The following is a 22,762-nucleotide window of genomic DNA, read 5'->3' on the forward strand; positions in this document are numbered from 1 at the left end:
TAGGTAGCTTCCTGCCCATGTGAAAACACAAGAACGACAGGTTAAATTTGAACACATGTTATCCTATTGAAATATGACATGTGTTGTTGGACACATGCCAAGCACATTATCACATGAACAATGAATCAGCGGAAGGAATTTTTAGTTAGATATTAGTCTTAAGATTTAAAATTAAAAAAAAAAATCATCATTTTTTTAATACCATATCAGCCCCTAACTTATAAAAATGACAAATGATACCACTGGCTATCCCATGCTATAGCTGGCTATATGTGAGGCCTTAATTTGCCTAGGGCCATATCCATATGGTCCACATGATAATTTTCTTAAATGAAAAAAATGTTATCTTTCATGCGCAATGAATCAGTAGAAGGAATTGTTAATTAAGCTTGGAACCCTGTAGCAAACATCTGAGATAGAAACTGCATCAAGGGTTTTTGTTTTTCCGTTCTTCAAATTTTTGGCGAGAGAAAAGAGATCAGGATTGGTGATTCTGGAGCAAGTAGCCATGGACATGATCGCAGTGCAGGTGGCGCTCGAGAAACTGGCTTCCTTTGTAGCAGAAGAAACACGGTTCTTGGGAGGAGTTAGAGGGGCAATCGTTGAACTACAAGATGATTTGTATAGCATGAAATCTTTCCTTCAGGATGCGGAAGAAAGGAGTGTGAGTGATCAAGGACTGAGAGCCTGGGTCAAACAAGTGAGAGATGTGGCTTATGATGCTGAGGACATTCTTGAAGAGTTCATGCTCCGGTTTGCTCCATCTCACGGGAGTGGTTTTATCCATTATCTTCGCAATTCATATCGTTCCATTCGTAAATTAAGCGCACGGCACCGTCTGGCAGTACAGCTACAAAGCATTAAAGCAAGGGTGAAAGCCATTTCTGAGAGAAGAAATGCATTTTCTTTGAATAGGATAGACATGCCATCAACCTCCGGTGCTACCGTAGAGAAATGGCATGATCCCCGGTTAGCTGCTCTTTACTTAGATGAAGCTGATGTCGTGGGAATTGAGAACCCAAAACATCTACTGGTTTCGTGGCTTGTGGAAGGCGAAGAAAAGCTGTCCAGTATCTCTGTGGTTGGAATGGGTGGGTTGGGGAAAACAACCCTCGTAAAGAAAGTCTATGACAGCCACCCCATCAGAAGAAGCTTTGATACCCATTCTTGGGTTACAGTTTCCAAATCGTTTGCATCCACGGAGCTCCTACGAGTTGCTCTGCAGGGGTTTCTGGCGACAGCAAACGAACCTGTTCCGGATAATTTGCAATCAATGACTGACTTGCAATTAATTGATGCTCTAAGAAATTATCTATGGAGAAGGAGGTATGTCATTGTTTTGGATGATATATGGAATGCAAACGCTTGGGAAACAATAAAGTATGCATTTCCTGATTGTAACTGTGGTAGTAGAATTATCTTCACTACACGTTTAAGTAACTTGGCTGAATCTATAGAGAACACTAGTCATGTTTATGAACTCCAAGCTTTACCAGAAAATGAAGCTTGGACCCTCTTTTGTATGAAAGCCTTTAGAGGGGAACATAAGGCTGTATGCCCTCCAGAACTGGAAGAGATGTCTCGAAATATCTTAAAGAAGTGTGAGGGACTGCCACTTGCAATTGTAGCAATAGGAGGCCTACTGTCGAAAAAGAAAAACGGAGGTTTGGAATGGAAGAAAGTCCAAGACTGCCTAGCTACAGAATTGAAAAGTAACAACGACCTTGGGAGTGTACGTAGAATACTTCAACTAAGTTATGATAATCTTCCTTACTACCTCAAACAGTGTTATTTGTATTTAAGTGTTTTTCCAGAGGATTATTTGATAAAAAGAAGGAAGTTGATCCGGCTATGGATAGTTGAAAGGTTTGTGGAAGAGAAGCAAGGCTTTACAATGGAGGAAGTAGCAGAGGAATACCTTAATGAACTCGTGAATAGGAGTTTGATCCAAGTGGTGGAGAAGAATTATTTTAATAGGGTCAAGACATGTCGTGTTCATGATCTAATGCGAGAAATCATTCAAATGAAATCCAGGGAAGAATCTTTTGTTATGATAGCAAACGGAACAAGAATCAGCAAGAATGAGAAAGTTCGGCGTCTATCAATCCATGAGAACTCTGAGGAGGTACAATCAGATATGAGATTTCCTTATCTGTGGTCTTTGTTGTCATTTTCTTCACATCATTCTTTTGAGCACGGTTTCCGCAATTACAAGCTGTTGAGAGTGTTGAATTTAGATCGAGCTCCCCTTTCCACCTTCCTACCTGGATTGGTTGAACTGATTCATTTGAGATACTTAAGTTTGAGATGGACCATGATAAGTGAGCTTCCAGAGTCCATAAGGAAGCTCAAGTACTTGGAAATACTGGATTTGAAAAGGAGTCCTGTGTCTTCTTTGCCTGCTGAGATCACACAATTGACATGTCTTTGCCAGCTCCGTAACTATCGATACATTTTCCAGTCCTCATCGTTCTTCCCAGACACTCATGGAATGAGAGTTCCATCAGGAATAGGAAGATTGACGAGCCTGCAGAAATTGGGAAGCGTCGAAGTGAATGAAGATTACGAGTTAGTCAGGGAGTTGGGAAAGCTAACTCAGTTGAGAAGGCTGGGCATTTTAAAGCTAAGAGAAGAGCAGGGAATGGATCTCTGTTATACTTTGGACAGGTTGAAACACCTTACTGCATTGTATCTTGTTTCACTAAACAACACTGAAGTCTTACAATTTGACTCTCTTTCATCTCCTCCAAAATATCTCCAACGACTAGATCTCAAATGTAGTCTTCCAGCTTTACCAGGATGGATAGCTTCACTCCAGTATATTTCCAAGCTAGTGCTTCAATATTCTAATTTGAAAAGTGATCCTCTCAAGGCCCTCCAGAAATTGCCTAGTTTGGTGGTGCTTGAACTCCGTCAAGCTTATGCAGGGGAAGAACTGTGTTGTGATCCTAGTGGATTTTCAAAGCTGAAGAGGCTAGGTCTCCATGAACTGGAGAGATTGCGGCGCATCAGAATAGCAAAAGGATCAATGCCTGGGTTAGAGAGGCTAGACATCACAGCATGCACGGTGCTAGAAACTGTGCCGGATGGGATTGAAAACCTGAAAAATATAGGAGACCTGGTTCTGTGGTATATGCCTTCAACATTCATCAAGACAATAGAGAGGTACCGCGGTGAAGATTTCTGGAGAGTTCAACATATCACAACAATCACCCGTATCTACGAGAGCCAGGGGAGACGGGTCTCTGAAACTCTTCTGTAATTAGAGGGGTTAACTACGGAGAGGATACAGTTTCCGGAAACTTATGATCTCTGTCAAGTTCCTCAGGTCTCTACAGACGTTTCATCATGTAATGCTGAGCCTCAGAAAACAGAAAACTGCTGCTCTTCCCTCCTCTTCTCTGCTCCTTTGTCTCTGTTTTGCTGTTGTTGAATCTTCCAACCTGCTATCTTGCCCATGTTTGTCACCACTAAATTCTTGACACCGTCAATTTCTAGACATCAATACGAGTATATTTGGGATTTGTCAAATGTTTATTTTATATTTTATCAAATTTTCACAACTTGAGTTCGTTTTGCAAGTTCACATCAACTTTTTTTATGCTGGTTTTGTTTTATTCGTTTTGTAGCAATGTATTTATATTTTTTAATTTAAAAAAAAATGATGAGAAAAAATAAAAATAACCAAAGATTCAAAAAGAAAAAAAATAGAGCTAGAGTTTTGATCTTGATCCAAGTGATAAGATTTTCCAAAAGATATGTAGATGTGAAAGAGTGACGCAATATTGCTCTTGGACCAGCTGATGGTATACAAGTAGATCTATGAATAAATGACATAAACAGTCCAGGGAAAGTTAACAGCTCCAAGCCCTCGTCTGTACAATTTTACTATTAAAAAGGAAAAAAAGGTTCCAAACCTATGAAGTTGAAGATCATTGTTTATTGGATGAGTACTTTGAAATCCTAAACTCGTTTTGTTATTAGAACAAAAGGGTAAACCCACTTTTTGACTTTGTAACGTAGAAGCAGAGTATCCAACTTTGAGCCATAAAGAAAGTCTGAGGCGAAAAAAAATGAGAAGCCAATAGTATAAAAAACTTTATAATCGTATCAGATTTCAAACATCGTTTTAGTGTTGGAAAAAGAAGCCTCTACCACTCACAAGCAACCACTCACCGCAAAGAGGCCTCTACTCTGCCACCAGAAGATCTTTTTTGGAAAGGGAGTAGAGAAGATAGTTGCAAGTAAAAAAAAATCCCTGGCCTGACATATAGCAAGCCTGCCTCTTTCTTTCTTGGGCTGACAGTCATCCATTGGTCAATCCACTTTATATATATCCTGGGCCTGATCATACTGGAGCAAAGTATGTGAGCTTCGAAGGAAAAAAGAAAAAGAAAAAGAGAGAGGGAAGCACAAACAGGAGTTCAATTTTGTTAAATCCTGTTCTCTTATCTATCATATATCTTCTTGCTAGCCTCTCAAACATGAATCCTAACCGATATGCTAAAGGTGAGATGGAAATATTTGGAAACCAAAATGTGCAGCCAAATAATCATTAAATGTAACAGCACATTGATCCCTTTCCAATTTCATACTGACTTCCTATCAAGAAACAAAAAAAATAAAAAATAAAAAACAAACCACAAGGGTGACTTCTTGATTGAGAGGTGAGCTAAGAACTTGTAAGACAACGGTTCAGGTCTCAAATGGAAATTGAGCAAGAAAATCTCCTTTTCCCATCAAGGTTGTCAAAATCGAGATTTTAAAACGAAACGGAAAGCCCTTCACAAAATCGGATCGTAAAAACGGATCGTAAAATCGTAAAATCGTAAGGAATTTTAAAATACATTAAAAAAAATTCATGTTTCAAATAAAAATTCATACATAGTTCAAGCACATTAAAAAATATATTTCAAATAAAATTTTATACATATTTCAAGCCTTCAAATAAAAATTCAGTATACCAAACTAATTATATACTAAATAATTATAATTTATAACATTAGTTTCACGTTGACAGGACTTGCAAATTTGGTTTTGAAGCATCACAAGCCCATTAAACCAGGGGGTAATAAAACAAAACAATTGAATCTAGTCAACTGTAAGCTCAGAGTGAGGCCAGAAACAAAAAAAACGCCAAACAGCAACGTGACGAAGCGAGCAGTGTAGTATATATATATATATATATATAATTTCATATATTTTTAATTTATTTTATAAAATATAAATATCATCTTTTTATTTTTTAATGCTTCGTTAAAAAATAATAAAAAGACACAACGGAGCTCTCTCTCTCCGGCAGGACATTGTTACTATTTTAAAAAGATTTTTTCTGCATTAAATCTTGGGTAGAGAGTCTAGAGACAACGAAGCATTGAATCTTGGGAATTAAAAAATAAAAAGATGATAAAAAGATGGCATATCTGCCAGGCTTTTTCTCCCACTAAACCCCCAAAGTCAGGAGAGGCTTTCTCAAGGCAGATTGGCAGAACATTCAATGCTTCGTGCCTGAAGACTGAAGAAAAATCCAATAGGCGTCTGACAGCTGGACATGAGGGGAGAAATTTTGTTTCAGCGTCTCATTTTATTGAAATCGCAAAATCGGTCCTGAAATCGCGATTTTGCGCGATTTCATCCGATTTTTGCGATTTCACCCAATTTCAAACCGATTTTACCCATTTTCGATTTTTTCAAGCGATTCAACTCGTAATACATGTTTTGACTCGTAAAATCGTACGATTTTACGAGTCAAAACGCGATTTTAACAACCTTGTTTCCCATCCTTGCGTGCCCCAATCATAGCCCATGGATCCGGTTTCATTTGATAGATGTACCAAGCTGACTACATGCCAGTCTAACGTTTGTCGCACGTGTGTTATGTCGCGACAAGTCATCTTCTTGGATTGGAAAATGGAAAAGATAAGGAATTTTTATCCTTTATTAGTGGAAAGAGAGAATGACAGTCATTACCTAATATTTTAGTCATTAGAAACCTTGATTAATCTCAGAGATTAGGCACGTGATCTGATTGCGAAAATAAAAGATATTAATACCCTTAATACGTTTTACATGAGGTAAGTTATTTTGCTTAATTATCTGATAGAAACTAAGATATTGCTATATTTTATAATTATTGATCTGTTTAAAATTTTAAAAAAGTTCTTATAAGTAGGGAGATCGCTATCTTATTAGTTAAAAATCTAACCATTCTAATATCAATAAAATAAAAAATTATCTTTTATTTAATATCAAAAATACATCTTACGAAATCCAAGATTTTAAAAGATAACAAAATAATGTTTTTTAGGATTTTTGAAGTATAAACTTAGCTCTCATGTTTTCAATAAAATAGTTATTAAAGTTCAAAATACATGCTAATACATATTTTTTTAAATTTATTTGTTGAGCAAGTCCAAGCAAGCACTAGGATAACTTACTGGTGAAAAATATAACCAGTAGCAACAACCTGCAGGAGCAAATAATAAGGATTGAGCTGTATCAATTGTTCGACTGTTCATTTCAAAACCTGTGCAAAGTGCAATTGAAAACAGAAACATTACAAGCATGAAATCTCAAATGACAAGGGTTTTTGTAACGAGTTTAAGACAAGAAGGCTAAAATTGTCTTCTGAAGCTCAAAACTAATGATTTTATTTTTTCTTGTTTTTTCAAGCCATTGATAGTGTTTTGTTTTATTTCCCCCCTTCATTCTTGGCATACTCTGTCTATGTACGTCATCTCTGCCCTAAATTTCTCCATTCTAACACATCCATGTTTTAATCAATGCATTTTCTTCCTTTTTATATATATAAAAACTGTCTTACATTCATGTAGATATCTTATTGGTTGGGTTTTACAATTTACACTTTCTAATTAATTTATAAAACCAAGAGTAAATCACATATATCAGATATTTTTTTCTTGCCCCAAATTCATTTTGTTGGGATAGAGATTGAAGAATTAGATAATTTTGGTTGCTTACTTGTTTTACTGTTTTTTCTCTCAAACAAACTTGTTGTTTTGATTTATAATTTTGTATATGTTATGGTTTGTTTTAGATTTTGTAAAATTGTATTTGTTTGTAAATTGTTGAAACTTATGTCAAATTATCGACTTAGATGTTTTGTGATGAAATAAATAATGGTTTGTTTAACGGATCATTTTTATGTTTTGTCAATTTTATTACCGAGTTGTAATTTCCGTAAATTAATGTGTATAAATTTATATGTATATAGATAATTGATAATGAATATTTAAGAGAAGTTTGAAAGTAAGTTGGATAATCTTGAGCTAAACCAATATTTTTTGCAAATTTATTTATTTAATCTAGTTAATTAATACATGTTGTCATCATTATTTGATATAGGTTCTACAACGTTGAGGCGGTGTCCCTTTATAGTTGGATCAATTCACCCACAAGTACGAGGCATATTGGAAGGACGACCTTTCAATGTAAATTGTTTTGATTTGAGTTAATTTGTGTTTAACAATTTATGAACAACTAATATTTTTTTTAAAATATATTTTTAATTATCACGGATGGCATTACTGACAGAATCAATCTGTTAGTATGTTCCAGAGAGTTGGAAAACATTTATTGCATATGCCACTACATCAACGATAGAATTATTCCGTCGGTAATTTACAGAGGGTTGGATTAAATTTATTTGGAATGCCACTGCCAATCACCAACAAAAATTATTGTCTTTATATTCATCAACGACATAATTCCATCAGTATATTCCAGTAGGTAAAAACTTTTGTGGCGCATATTTTCTGTTTATAAAACTATCAATTTTTTATTTTTTATTTTTATTTTTACTAATAGAATTGCTGAAAAAATAAAATTACAGACGAACAGTATACCAACGGATAGATTCGTCCGTGAATTAGTTAGTAAAATTTTCCCTGACGAAATGGTAATGTTAATGCCGACAGAAAATTCCGTCAGTGAAACTATTAAATGTAGTAGTGATTTTTCATCAAATAGATTCAAAATTACAGGATTAAGGCTAGTTAAACAAGTAATTTAACATAAAACATTTTTTTTATTTTGCAAGCCATTGATATTGTCTTTTGTTTTCATTTTATTGGCCCACACCGTGTCTATTATAATCCATGCATGGTTGCTGGGCATTTCTTCAATCACAAGAATATATCAGAGTATAAAAATTAACGGATCATGTTATCGGGTTTCTTAATAATGTTTATCCTTTCTCATTTCCTTATTATTTCTTAATAATCCATTGATATAGAAAATACGCAAATAACTGTTGGCACTGTCCATCTAAAGGTATCATGAGTAAATTCAAAACCAGGAACGGAATATTAATATTTATGGATCAATGAAGTGAAAGATGTTAAAAATAATATTAAAAAAAAAAAGAGAACAGAGATAAATTTAAAAACCAATCACATAATTAAAAACCAATCACAAACGAGTTTACAGGTCTACGAAAAAGAAAAAGCAAAGTAACTTATATAACAAGTTGGAGGAACAACCTGTTCCACGAGCTTGAAAAAAAAACTATAACAAATAATAGACTGATAAAAATAATTATAGGGCCAATATCAAATCAACTGCTCAAACAGGGAATCACAATTTATTTTTAATTATGTTAAAGAATTTATGTTGAAAAATAATTTTTAACATTAAAAGTAAGAGGAGTTTATTTTTTATTTGACTTTAAATATGTTTATTAACTATGTTTTAAATAATTTTTTCATCAAATAGAATCAATATTACAGGATTATGTTTAGTTAATTGTGTAATTTAAAATAAAGATAAATTTAGCATAAAACATTTTTTTTTGCAAGCCATTGATATTGTCTTTTGTTTTCATTTTATTGGCCCACACGGTGTCTATTATAATCCATGGTTGCCTGGGCATGCATTTCTTCAATCATAGAACATATCAGAGTAAAAATAAAATTAACGGATCATGTTATCGGGTTTCTTAATAATGTTTACCCTTTCTCATTTCCTTCTAATGCTAATTTGCAGCAGCAAGTCGAATGCGTGTCCAAAAATGTTTCTTATTGACAGTACTCTTGTTCAGCTGTGACCAATAATTGAGATCAAATATCAGCTGGCATTCAATCAACAGAGAACTAATATCCACCAAACCTTTAGGCTGATATATTAGATTTTCCATGGCGTGATCTGTGGTGAAATTTAAACATCAATGGACAATAAATAGGTCTCTTTTGCTAAGTCACTATCTTTCCTGTAATCATGGCTGTAAGGTTTGGTTTCAGCCATGAAAAGATGATTGATAACAACTTAACAAGTGCTGCATGTTGCTTGAAATGTCAAAGATAAATTATGATTATGTGCTTACAGAAATTTTATTTCTTCCACCAAATTAATTAGCAACAATTGATGATGTTGATAATATATTGGGAATCTTGACTTCACACGTCTCCATAGAAAAAGAAGTGCAAGTGGACGATGAAGCTGCCGGGAAATCACTTCATTCCATGAAAAAAGTTAAGGAAAAAATTTTTTTATTCCACAAAATCAAATCAATTGTTCAGAACACATGACTTTCCATGTCTATATATAAAGAAAAAGCAAAGTAGTTGGAGGAATTAACTGTCACTGATAGTGATTGTGGAGCCCTAGACTTGATGCATCTATTGGATCCTCATAAATAAGAAAAAAGACAACCACTCACATTGACTTGGTGCATCTAGTGGAACCTGATATGTCAAAAAATAAAATAATGAATTTTCTTAATCACAAATTCACCTGTTTTTAGTATTGTTGTTTTTTTCCAAGTTTAATCACAAATCCACAGATCAGTGGGTATATTTAGTATTGTAGTTTAATCACAAATCCACGGAGTAATTTTTTTTTTTCATTTTTACTATGTGTCAAAGTCAATTGACTGTATGAAGAGAGCCAAAGTGTACAGTATTCACAGTCCCAAATACACATAACACTGCTTAGTTCTCGCTACTGTGCTCATTAAAATTAACTATTTATTGAAAAGTTGATTTAAATTGAACAGAATTTATATGTCAAACGCCTTAAATTGAAACCAAATAAAGTTGATGACGATAGCACTCATTTTTTTTGGTTTTATATTAAAAAGTGTTATCGAACTGGCTTATATGTGACATTAAACTAAATTTTTTTTTTTAGCAATCTTAAATATGCATAATGAGAAATCCAAGTGACTCGGTTAATAGTTGGCCTGACTTGAATAAATACCTAACTGCAATTTATTGATTATTTATTTTTTATATATAAAAAAACCAATGTTGTTTTGTCCTTGGTCTGCTTTCTCATTAATTATTTAAGATTTGTGAAAGATATAATACATTATGATCATAATAACTAAAACTAGGCAGCGGAAACAAGTTAAAATCATCCTCTTCTTGACCTATGACAGGATAATAAAGAGTATCTTAAAAAAATCTAACATCTCTTGAAACATACATTTTTTTATGTGAGGGATCATAAAATCTATGTCTCTTTTGTGTTTTTGAATACCCCAAGAAAATGCATTTGACAGCTCTGGAATCAAGCTTGTCCCATTTTGAAGAGGGTAGTGCACAAAACATGAGCCTCCAAATACCTTTAGATATGCCAATTTAGGACTTGTAACTACAAAACTTCAAGAGGAGATTTAAAATCCAGCATGTGGCTGGGTAGACGATTTATAAGATAGATAGTTGTGAGAACACCATATGACCAAAACCCCTTTGGAACGTGCATTTGTAACATTATAGCACAAGTTTTTTTCAAGCAGATCACGATTTTTCCATTCAAAGACTCCATTTTGTTGTGGTGTACCCACACAACTAGTCTGATGCAATATGCCATTAGAATGAAAATAATGTGTCATGTCTTTGGACATGTATTCTGAGCCATTATCTGATCATAATGTTTTAAGATGATTAGAGAATTGATTTGTAATTAAAGTATGAAAATTCTGAAAGCAGGAAAAAACATCGCTCTTAGCCTTTAACAAATACACCCATGTGACTCTAAAAAAATCATCAATAAGGGTTACAAAATATTAATAACCATCAAGAGACGTATCGAAAGGTCCCCATACATCCGAGTGTATAAGTTCAAACGCATGAGTTACATGTGTAGTAGAATTATTAAACGAAAGTTTAGATGATTTGAAAAAATGATGGATCTCACATTCAAGATGTTTCGAATGGAAACTGAATTTATTTTGCTAAGTATATAATTTGACGGATGTCCTAAATGACGATGCCATAGGAGTGGCTCATATGATGTTTTGAAACTAGTCTGAAAGCTTTTGGGAATGCGATTATGCTGAAAAAAATAGTAGAGACCATCCAGGAAAAAACGTTCACCAATCATCTTCTTGGTTAATCGGTCCTGAAATATAACCTTGTGATGAGTGAAAAGAATGGGGGCTTGGATGTTGCTAGCATTATTGACTTTGGTTGGCGAATGTAGTGGTCGTTGTTATGGGTGTTTTGGAGGAAGAGAGAATTGGTCTCTTGGAGATCAAAGCTTTGATCGACCCAAATCACCTTTCCTTGGGACATTGGGTGGAAAGTAGTAATTGTTGTGAGCGGTCTGGATCGAGTGTGATAACACTAAAAGGCGAGGGATCCAACTCTCTCTTAGTGGTGCATGGGATTTCCGCTTGGTCGATTGGGTTCTCAACGCATCTTTGATTCTGCCTTTTAAAGAATTGCAGAGTCTTGATTTGGGCTTCAATACATTAGTTAGTTGCTTTGAGAATCAAGGTTGGTTCAATGTTTCTGTTCTTGTAATCATAAAATAAATTTATATTATTTTACGCTGATGAAGTGGCTGGTGTTAATTTAATGTCAATTATTTCACGGGTTCATTTCATAACTGTCATAATTCCATTCTCCTAGATAACTTTAATTTCTCATAGACCAAAAACACTCAATTCTATTACAGTTAGAGCTACAACGGTAGTCACCCGACAGCATGTACAGAAGTCCTCGAAGTGGGGCTCACACATTAACTAGCCACAGGTGGACAGAGCGACCACCAAGCACGGAGAGACCTTTCGTTAATGCTTGCCAGCTACAATTTCGGCTTTAATGCAAACAGTTAGCCTATCAATTTCTTCAAACTTGATTAATTGAATTGTATTTTCGAGGAGTGAGGAGGCCAGTTATATCGCATCTGGGTTTCTGTAGCTCGACTCCACAGATCGTCGTTACTTAAGAATTAAGTATCTCTTTATTCTTTTCTCTTATGAATGAATCAATTTTATATTGATCAAATAATCAAGAACAGCTAAAGTACGAGCCAGTGATCAGTCCTAACTTTACTGTTTCCTTGATTGTAAATAAATGCAACATCTTGTGCAATGATCACCGTACGAGAGAGGCAGCTACCTTGATTATTTTAGAAGATACTAACTTTACCGTAATAGAATCTTAAAGTTACTCCAATTAGAATGGTTAAGATTATCTTAATGAAGTTTGAATTTTTTAGAATGGAAAGAAATCTAAATACTTAATATATAAATCAGCTACTATCTAAATATTAAATAACCCTTTATTTTTATGTTCCTGAATTTTTAAACATCTTGAGATGATAACTTATACTACCAAACACTTCTACAAACCGCTAAATAATATTTTATAAAAAACAATTGGTTTATTTTGAATATGTTTTTACTAAAAAATTTGTTCATTTTTACTATGTGTCAAAGTCATCCCCAATAAGGCACCCATAATTCACAGTCGAGCAAAGAAATCCAATTGACTGCATGAAGAGACAGTCCCAAATGCACATAACTATTGGCAAATAGTGACTATGGGAGACCACCAGTATGCATAAGGAAATCACCATGAAATTACTGCTTGGTGGTGTTTAAAGTCAAAATGGCACACCGCAAGTCAAGCATCCGAATACACGACATTTTATGCTTTAGCTCAATTTCTCCAGTAACAGTAATGGAGAAAGCGGGATATCCTACTTTTGACTACTTTATACACCCAACGTTTAACACAAAATAGGACTTGGGACAATAATTGCTGAGAAGGTGGCATGCAAATAACTTAAATTGACTCCCAGATAAAACAGCGTGTTTGGCTGGTAGTTGTTGTTTTTCTAATAATTTTTTTATCGAAATGCATGCCAATAATATTTTTTTATTTTTTAAAAATTATTTTTGATATTAGCATATCAAAATAATTCAAAAAATACAAACCACATTAAATTTTAATAAAAAAAATTTTAAATTTGGTGGGAACGCGGTTTGCACGTTCCCAAACGCTTCCAAAATCATGAAACCTGCACAAGATACGCAGATAAAATCATGGAAATGGCCAAAGTGTAGTATAAATAGGACCTCTATGGTTGCCCAAATTCACATAACAAACAACAATATTCTACGTAGTAGTTCAAAGAATTATCTAAGATGATGGTGAAAAAAATGGGGGCTTGGATGTTGCTAGCATTATTGACTTTGGTTGGCGACTGGTATGGTCGTTGTTATGGGTGCTTAGAGGAAGAGAGAATTGGTCTCTTAGAGATCAAAGCTTTGACCAATCCAAACAGCATTTACATGAGAGATTGGGTGGAGTACAGTAGTAATTGTTGTGAGTGGTATGGGATCGAGTGTGATAAAACTCAAAGGCGAGTGATCCGACTCTCTCTTCAGGTTGCAAGGGATCAGAGTTTGGGGGATTGGGTTCTCAACGCGTCGTTGTTTCTGCCTTTTAAAGAACTGCAAAGTCTTGATTTGTCCGGTAATGGACTGGTTGGTTGCTCTGAGAATCAAGGTCGGTTCAATGCTTCTGTTCTTATAATCATAAAGTAAATTCATATCATTGTGTGAATCTTATACTGAAATTACGCTGATGAAGTGGCTGGTGTTTAATGTCAATTATCTTGCTTTGATGCTTCTCTTCCAGGCTTCGAAGTCTTATCATCAAAACTGGAGGTACTTGACCTAAGTCAGAACCGATTTAATAATGATAAAAGCATTTTATCATGTTTGACTGGGCTTTCCTCTCTCAAGTCTTTAGATTTATCAGACAATGGGTTGAAAGGATCAGGTAGCTTCTATGTTAACTGTTTAATTATTTAGCTTTGAAACCTTTTCTTTTCTCCTTCACATATCATGTTTTTCTACGCGTTTATTTCCTTCCAACATGCTTTTGAGAAACATCATGCAGGTTTCAAGGACTTGTCATCAAGGTTGAAAAAACTGGAGAACCTTGACCTAAGTTGGAATCAATACAACGATACCATTTTTTCATCTATAACTGGATTTTCATCTCTCAAGTCTTTAGATCTATCATACAATCAGCTGACAGGATCTACTGGTATCAATAGTAAGTTACATTCTCTTATACGGTTTCTTTATCAAGAAAGTTGAGGGCTTTATTTCTATTTAATAATCAATAATATCATTTCATCATGTTTGACTGCACTTTCATCTCTGAAGATTTATTATCTATGGAGCTTTCAACTTATCCTTAAATTGTTTTTCTAATAAGACAGGAAGAGATTAAAGTGAGGTGGATCAAAATTAGGATGATTAAAAATTACCAGTGACGATGTGTAAAATATATGGATACTTCCAAACTATCCTTCTTGACATAAACGCAATCTCAAGGCATAAAACCACCTAACTTCTTTTTTTTTTTGGAATAAGTCGATATATTAAAAGGGCTAACCAGAAGGTAGCCAAAAACAAGATACATGAAAAGAAAAGAATCACAATAACAAAAAACAAACACAAAAAGAAAGGAAAAGAAAGTCAACAGATACATAACCGAAAAAGGACATTAGGAATGAAGAAGTTGATACGCCATGCTAAAAGCCTTTATTTGGTGTTAGACCAATCTATAATACCTTCAGGACCCATAATTAAAGTAGTGTCAGTAGCCATGAAGAACTTATCTGCAGACTTGAGCCAATTTGAGAGGCGATAAAGAATTAAGGAGAAAATATCTTCGAAGGTCGCAGTTCCATCATTGAAGATTACCTTGTTCCTCATAAGCCATATACTCCAGCTAACACAACAAGAAAGCATAGACCAAGCCTTACGCTGGAATTTTCCGAACACTAGGTTGGGCCATTGATGTAAAAGATCATCCACACAGCAGGGAAGGCAACCACTAATACCCCACCAATCCAAGAATTTCATCCATAATTTCCACACTGGTCTACAATGGAGGAGAAGATGATTTGAAGTCTCAATCTCATTTTCACAAAAGATACAAAAAGCTTGATCAATTGGGATTATATTACGGCAAAGTAAGAAATCCTTAGTGCACAGTCTATTCTGAACAGCTAGCCAAAGAAAAGATTGAACCTTAGGAGGGACCCCTTTTTGCCATATCGAAGCCTTGAAAGTTCTAAGCCCTGGATTCACAATCCTGTCAATAAGTAGAGAACAAGTTTTAACTGTATACCCTCCATCTGTTGAAGAGGACCAGACTTTTTTATCTAAAGTTGTTGCCTTTATTCGAAAGCTTTCTAGAGATGAGAGAAGGTAGACGACCTGCTCAGTTTCAAAGAGGAACAATTGTCTCCTCCAAGCTAACTCCCACTTCCATTCTCCTTGCTCCCAAATTCCCATGTCAGCAATTGTGGCATTCGGTTTAGTGGTAAGAATGTAGAGTCGAGGGTAGATGACTTTCAATGGAGAGCTATCAAACCAAACATCAGACCAGAATCGAGTCAGAGAGCCATTTCCCACTACAAATCTGCAATTATTGGCTAAAGCTGAAGAGACAGAGTCTGTTGTGGTCATAAGGGATGTTATATCCCTCCAGATACAAGACAATCTTCTACTAAAAATAGGGAAACCATTTTCAAACACCGGCTTGAATTTGTTGAATATCATCTTCTTCCACAGCTCATTACCAGGAAGAGAGAGCCTCCAAATCCACTTGAAAAGCATTGCTTTATTCTTGGCTATCAATGACCCAATCCCAAGGCCACCCCTATCCTTATCTCTAACAACCACGCTCCATTGGACTTTGCAAATCTATGCAGTGTACACAACCTATCTATGCAAGGTATATATATAATTTTTTTTTTATGTATAATTTGAGAATTATATATCTTGTAGGTTTTCAACTCCAACCGATGAGGCTGGGAAAGTTAGAGAACCTTAACCTGAGTGACAATCAATTGAACAGTAGCATCTTATCAATTCTGAGTGGGCTTTCATCCCTCAAGTCTTTGGATCTATCAAATAACATGGTGACAGGATCAGGTATAGTAGACAGTTTCTACCTAACTGCTTCACATGACATTCTCTTAATTATATTGTTTCTTTCTCAAGAAAAATGAGGATTTTATATCTATGTAGTGATCAATTTTTCATGACTCGAATCCCGGGCCACGATGGACAATATAAGAGCGGCAATAATTAAAACAAAAACAATAATCCATAATACTCATTGTATTATTTAAATCTAAATTTAAGTAAAACAAGGTAATAGTGGAACGTCTAAAATATTGAATTAAAACTAAAAAGAAAGCCTCATGAAATAAGTAAGGTATACCGACCAAAACTGAAAAAGTAGAAATACTCAACAAAGTTCACATGCTAATAGAAACTAATAATATGAAATAATATTAAAAATAAGAGGTAAGTTCAACCAACTCAGTGAGTGAATAATATTTAATATATATTTTAGATATTAATAGTTTGCAAGTTAATTTATATCTTGATGTGTGTGTGTGTGTGTATCAAATAGAATTTAGTTTAATAAAATGCAAGTGCAAATTAAAAAAATAAATGAGTACTCAGAAAATAAAATAACATATATAAATATTCAAGAAATTAACTAGTTGTACTCATCATATAATCAATATACATATTTATTTATATTACATGCATATTAAATATTATCTCACTCACTAGGAAAATATAGAACTAAAATGAATATTTTATGAAAGACCTGAAAATTCTATTGAGGATCATTAAGTGAACTTACAACAAATATATGAAATATACTCAAAACAACCCAAAAAAACATAAATAAAAGATTTCAATGCATAAAAGAAAATTGGGTTTAGTCTCCTAAGTTTAGAGACTTAAACAATAATTTTTCAAAATAAAGACCAAAATATAATTTTACCAAAATGTAAGTTCAACTTTCAGAAGGTGAATTTGTTAGTGGGGAGACGGTCCTTCCTAGTTTGTGATGATTGTTTGTCCTGTATGTCTAGCTATTGGATGCTTTGTAGTGTACTGCCTTTTTATTTATCTGATTTTTGGTTAGCTAGATTTAGTTATAGTTAAGTTATTTTTTCTATGCTTTTTGTTCTTTTGTTTATTTTGCTCTTTGAACTAAAAGCATCTCGTGGAAACCGTTTAATTATTTAGCTTTGAAACCTTTTATTTTCTCCTTCTCATATGATTTAGCTTCTATGCGTTTATTTCCTTCCAATATGCTTTTGAGAAACATCATGCAGGTTTCAAAGTCTTGTCATCAAGGTTGAAAAATCTGGAGAACCTTTATCTAAGTCGAAATCAATGCAACGATGACATTTTTTCATCTTTAAGTGGATTTTCATCTCTCAAGTATTTAGATCTGTCATTCAATCAGTTGACAGGATCTACTGGTATCAATAGTAAGTTGCATTCTCTTAAGAAAATTGAGGACTTTATATCTATTTAGTAATCAGTGATAGCATTTCATCCTGTTTGAAATTATTGTATCGTGTAAGCTTTACATTCTCTCAAGTCTTTAGATCTATCATGTAAGCTTTCATCTCTAAAGATTAAAAATTACTTTTTGACAATTATTGTAAGATATATAACCCAAGTTTCCAACCTATTATATTAGGATGATTATATTACAATGCACAGAATGGATACTTCCAATCTATCCTTCTTGACAAAAACGAAATCTTAAGGCATAAAACCGCCTAGCTTCTTTCTTAATCTATGCAGTGTACACAACCTATCTTAAGGTACATTTTTTTTTTTATGTATAATTTGAGAATTATATATCTTGTAGGTTTTCAACTCCAACCGATGAGGCTGGGAAAGTTGGAGAACCTTGACCTGAGTGACAATCAATTGAACAGTAGCATCTTATCAATTCTGAGTGGGCTTTCATCCCTCAAGTCTTTGGATCTATCAAATAACATGGTGACGGGATCAGGTATAGTACACAGTTTCTACCTAACTGCTTCACATGACATTCTCTTAATTATATTGTTTCTTTCTCAAGAAAAATGAGGACTTTATATCTACGTAATGATCAATTTTTTCACGACTCGAATCTCAGGCCCACGACAGGTAACGCTAGAGTGGTGTTAAAAGGACATCTTACCTATACTATCCCTTCTAACAAATATATCAAAAGAACAAGTTATTTAAAAATATGTGGTATTTTAAAATCTTCAAAAATATTATGTTATTCAAAATTATTGAAACTAAATGATAGTTCAAAACTTCTTATCAGTAATGTCATAACTCATTCCGGGATTATGCCCCAAATTCATTTTTTTTGAAAAAATATAATAATACAAATAAAAAATAAAATAAAAGTTGGTGGTGTGGAGAAAGATTTTTTAAAAAAATACATAAAAAACCCTTCATTTGAGGATAGTCATCCCTAAAGACCCTTGATACTTATTTAAGTCAAGGTTAATCATAGTTTAGTTTCTTAAAATCTTAATTAATAATATTGAATGGAATGGCTACTCTGTACCACCACTATTTTCATCATACCTTTTCTTCTTTCTTTTTTACAGGGACTTTCTTCAATTCGAGCACTCTTGAAGAATTGAATCTAGATGGTACTTCTCTCCCATTAAACTTTCTCCAGAACATCGGAGCATTGCCTACTCTTAAAGTATTGTCTCTTAGTTACTGTGACCTCAATGGCACCCTGCCCGCTCAAGGTAAATTAACAACTCTCCATCCGCTCAAGATTCTTTCAACACTTCTCTCAAGGATACTTATTTAAGTCAAGGTTAATCATAGTTTAGTTTCTTAAAATCTTAATTAATAATATTGAATGGAATGGTTACTCTGTACCATCACTATTTTCATCATACCTTTTCTTGTTTCTTTTTCACAGGGATTTTCTTCAATTCGAGCACCCTTGAAGAATTGTATCTAGATTATACTTCTCTCCCATTAAACTTTCTCCAGAACATCGGTGCATTGCCAGCTCTTAAAGTCTTGTCTGTTGGTGAATGTAACATCAATGGCACCTTGCCCGCTCAAGGTAAATTAACAACTCTCAATCTGCTCAAGATTCTTTCAACACTATTTTGACTATTTCAAGATAAATTGTACAGGTTGGTGTGATTTGAAAAATCTGGAGCAGTTAGATCTCTATGGAAATAATTTAGGAGGTTCACTCCCAGATTGTTTGGGAAACTTATCATCTCTACAACTATTAGATGTTTATGAAAATCAGTTTACTGGAAATATTGTCTCTGGTCCTCTTACCAACCTCATATCCATTGAATTTCTCTCACTATCAAATAACCTTTTCGAAGTTCCCATTTCAATGAAGCCTTTTATGAACCACTCAAGCCTCAAGTTCTTTTCCAGTGAGAACAACATAATAGTAACAGAACCCATGTCCTTTCATGATTTGATTCCAAAGTTCCAACTAGTATTTTTCCACTTGTCAAATAGTCCAACATCGAAAGCAGTCAATGTAGAGTTTCCCAACTTCCTCTATTACCAATACAACTTAAGATTCCTTGATCTCTCCCACAACAACATCACTGGAATGTTTCCATCATGGTTGCTTAAAAACAATACACGATTGGAGCAACTATTTCTCAGTGAGAACTTCTTTGTTGGTACTCTGCAATTGCAAGATCACCCAAATCAAAATATGACAGAATTAGATATATCCAACAACAACATGCACGGTCAAATTCCAAAAAATATTTGTTTGATCTTTTCAAATCTAGACAGCTTAAGGATGGCTAAGAATGAATTTACAGGTTGTATTCCTTCTTGTTTAGGAAATATGAGCTCTTTGGGAATTTTAGATTTATTCAACAATCAATTGTCCACAGTAAAACTAAAACAACTAACAACAATAAGGTTTTTGAAGCTGTCAAACAATAATTTGGGTGGGCAATTACCTACCTCAGTGGTCAATTCTTCTAGCCTGGTTTTTCTCTACCTAAGCGGTAACAACTTTTGGGGTCAGATATCGGATTTTGCATTAAATGGGTGGAAGAAAATGTGGACTGTATTGGATTTGAGTAACAATCAATTTTCAGGCATGCTTCCAAGGTGGATCGTCAATTCTACACAACTGAGCGCAATTGATTTGTCCAAAAACCATTTTAAAGGTCCAATTCCAAGAGACTTTTGTAAACTTCAAGGGCTTGAATATTTGGACCTTTCTGAGAACAACTTTGGTTCTATACCATCTTGCTTCAATCCACCACAAATAACCCATGTGCATCTATCTGGAAATAGATTGAGCGGCCCATTAACATGTGGATTTTATAATAGCTCTTCCCTGGTTACGATGGATCTTCATGATAACAACTTCATCAGCTCCATTCCAAGTTGGATTGGAAATCTTTCATCATTGAGTGTTCTTCTTCTAAGGGCTAATCACTTTGATGGTGACTTCCCTGTTCATTTATGCTTGTTAGAAAAATTAAGCATTTTGGATGTTTCACAAAACCAGCTCTCTGGTCCATTACCCTCCTGTTTGGGCAATCTTACTTTCAAGGAAAATTTCGATAAAGCATTCGTGAATATTGGAAGTGTTTTTGGATCAGCTGTACATAGGAAAAGCTTATTATGACACAAGGAATCCAAAACTAGTGGATAATTTCCAAATCATGGGAAACCCTTTTCGGTCCAACATTGCAGAAGAAGTGATAGAATTTACTACTAAAAATATGTATTATGGTTACCAGGGGAAAATTCTCAGCTTCATGTCTGGTATTGATCTCTCCTGTAACAACTTCTTAGGAGCCATCCCACCAGAATTGGGAAACTTGAGTGAGATACATACATTAAACTTATCACACAACAATCTCACTGGATCTATCCCTGCAACATTCTCAAACCTAAAGCAGATTGAGAGTTTGGATCTCTCTTACAACAAGTTGAATGGTGTCATCCCTCAGCAATTTACTGAAATTACCACACTAGAAGTTTTTAGTGTGGCGCACAATAACTTGTCAGGTAAGACACCCGAGAGAAAAAATCAGTTTGGGACCTTTGATGAAAGCTGTTATGAAGGAAATCCTTTCTTGTGTGGACCTCCACTGCGAAACAATTGTAGCAAGGAACCAGTGTCGTCGCAACCAGTGCCTAATGACGAACAAGAAGATGATGGTTTCATAGACATGGAGTTTTTCTACATCAGTTTTGGTGCATGTTACACAGTTGTGGTGATGACGATCGCAATAGTTCTCTACATCAATCCATATTGGCGACGCAGGTTTTTTTGGAATAAGTCGATATATTAAAAGGGCTAACCAGAAGGTAGCCAAAAACAAGATACATGAAAAGAAAAGAATCACAATAACAAAAAACAAACACAAAAAGAAAGGAAAAGAAAGTCAACAGATACATAACCGAAAAAGGACATTAGGAATGAAGAAGTTGATACGCCATGCTAAAAGCCTTTATTTGGTGTTAGACCAATCTATAATACCTTCAGGACCCATAATTAAAGTAGTGTCAGTAGCCATGAAGAACTTATCTGCAGACTTGAGCCAATTTGAGAGGCGATAAAGAATTAAGGAGAAAATATCTTCGAAGGTCGCAGTTCCATCATTGAAGATTACCTTGTTCCTCATAAGCCATATACTCCAGCTAACACAACAAGAAAGCATAGACCAAGCCTTACGCTGGAATTTTCCGAACACTAGGTTGGGCCATTGATGTAAAAGATCATCCACACAGCAGGGAAGGCAACCACTAATACCCCACCAATCCAAGAATTTCATCCATAATTTCCACACTGGTCTACAATGGAGGAGAAGATGATTTGAAGTCTCAATCTCATTTTCACAAAAGATACAAAAAGCTTGATCAATTGGGATTATATTACGGCAAAGTAAGAAATCCTTAGTGCACAGTCTATTCTGAACAGCTAGCCAAAGAAAAGATTGAACCTTAGGAGGGACCCCTTTTTGCCATATCGAAGCCTTGAAAGTTCTAAGCCCTGGATTCACAATCCTGTCAATAAGTAGAGAACAAGTTTTAACTGTATACCCTCCATCTGTTGAAGAGGACCAGACTTTTTTATCTAAAGTTGTTGCCTTTATTCGAAAGCTTTCTAGAGATGAGAGAAGGTAGACGACCTGCTCAGTTTCAAAGAGGAACAATTGTCTCCTCCAAGCTAACTCCCACTTCCATTCTCCTTGCTCCCAAATTCCCATGTCAGCAATTGTGGCATTCGGTTTAGTGGTAAGAATGTAGAGTCGAGGGTAGATGACTTTCAATGGAGAGCTATCAAACCAAACATCAGACCAGAATCGAGTCAGAGAGCCATTTCCCACTACAAATCTGCAATTATTGGCTAAAGCTGAAGAGACAGAGTCTGTTGTGGTCATAAGGGATGTTATATCCCTCCAGATACAAGACAATCTTCTACTAAAATAGGGAAACCATTTTCAAACACCGGCTTGAATTTGTTGAATATCATCTTCTTCCACAGCTCATTACCAGGAAGAGAGAGCCTCCAAATCCACTTGAAAAGCATTGCTTTATTCTTGGCTATCAATGACCCAATCCCAAGGCCACCCCTATCCTTATCTCTAACAACCACGCTCCATTGGACTTTGCAAATTTTTCTCATTTTGA

General features: G+C 34.8%; 4 protein-coding genes across 4 annotated transcripts; all 4 read left to right on the plus strand.

The window, feature by feature from the left end:
• Window positions 1-335: 335 nt before the first annotated feature.
• Window positions 336-3,554, plus strand: LOC118028182 (disease resistance protein RPM1). Its single transcript, XM_035031724.2, has one exon. It carries the CDS (start codon window positions 509-511, stop codon window positions 3,260-3,262), a length of 2,754 nt encoding a protein of 917 aa, XP_034887615.1. The 5' UTR covers window positions 336-508; the 3' UTR covers window positions 3,263-3,554.
• A 9,801-nt stretch (window positions 3,555-13,355) lies between these two features.
• LOC118028171 (receptor-like protein 9a) lies at window positions 13,356-18,872 on the plus strand. Its single transcript, XM_073409019.1, has 6 exons — window positions 13,356-13,760; window positions 13,893-14,036; window positions 14,157-14,315; window positions 16,064-17,577; window positions 17,967-18,113; window positions 18,709-18,872. The coding sequence occupies exons 1-4, from the start codon at window positions 13,397-13,399 to the stop codon at window positions 16,285-16,287; spliced, it is 891 nt and encodes a 296-aa protein (XP_073265120.1). The 5' UTR covers window positions 13,356-13,396; the 3' UTR covers window positions 16,288-17,577; window positions 17,967-18,113; window positions 18,709-18,872.
• Window positions 17,984-21,413, plus strand: LOC118028161 (uncharacterized). Its single transcript, XM_035031703.2, has 4 exons — window positions 17,984-18,113; window positions 18,709-18,858; window positions 19,038-19,187; window positions 19,261-21,413. Exons 1-4 carry the CDS (start codon window positions 17,984-17,986, stop codon window positions 20,745-20,747), a joined length of 1,917 nt encoding a protein of 638 aa, XP_034887594.2. The 3' UTR covers window positions 20,748-21,413.
• Window positions 20,785-21,420, plus strand: LOC140955579 (cuscuta receptor 1-like). Its single transcript, XM_073409167.1, has one exon. The coding sequence runs from the start codon at window positions 20,785-20,787 to the stop codon at window positions 21,418-21,420; it is 636 nt and encodes a 211-aa protein (XP_073265268.1).
• Window positions 21,421-22,762: the final 1,342 nt, after the last annotated feature.

Source organism: Populus alba, chromosome 5, assembly GCF_005239225.2.
Source record: "Populus alba chromosome 5, ASM523922v2, whole genome shotgun sequence".
NCBI classification, from domain to species: domain Eukaryota; kingdom Viridiplantae; phylum Streptophyta; class Magnoliopsida; order Malpighiales; family Salicaceae; genus Populus; species Populus alba.

What these genes read in the sequence shown, in the direction of transcription:
- LOC118028182 (XM_035031724.2), top strand. Translation starts at nt 509, where the DNA reads ATGGACATGATCGCAGTGCAGGTGGCGCTCGAGAAACTGGCTTCCTTT.
- LOC118028171 (XM_073409019.1), top strand. Translation starts at nt 13,397, where the DNA reads ATGATGGTGAAAAAAATGGGGGCTTGGATGTTGCTAGCATTATTGACT. An exon ending in CAATGGGTTGAAAGGATCAG is followed by an intron (nt 14,037 to 14,156) that starts GTAGCTTCTATG and finishes AACATCATGCAG; the next exon opens with GTTTCAAGGACTTGTCATCA. An exon ending in AGGATCTACTGGTATCAATA is followed by an intron (nt 14,316 to 16,063) that starts GTAAGTTACATT and finishes TATATCTTGTAG; the next exon opens with GTTTTCAACTCCAACCGATG.
- LOC118028161 (XM_035031703.2), top strand. Translation starts at nt 17,984, where the DNA reads ATGAGGCTGGGAAAGTTGGAGAACCTTGACCTGAGTGACAATCAATTG. An exon ending in TAACATGGTGACGGGATCAG is followed by an intron (nt 18,114 to 18,708) that starts GTATAGTACACA and finishes TCTTTTTTACAG; the next exon opens with GGACTTTCTTCAATTCGAGC. An exon ending in TGGCACCCTGCCCGCTCAAG is followed by an intron (nt 18,859 to 19,037) that starts GTAAATTAACAA and finishes TCTTTTTCACAG; the next exon opens with GGATTTTCTTCAATTCGAGC.
- LOC140955579 (XM_073409167.1), top strand. Translation starts at nt 20,785, where the DNA reads ATGGGAAACCCTTTTCGGTCCAACATTGCAGAAGAAGTGATAGAATTT.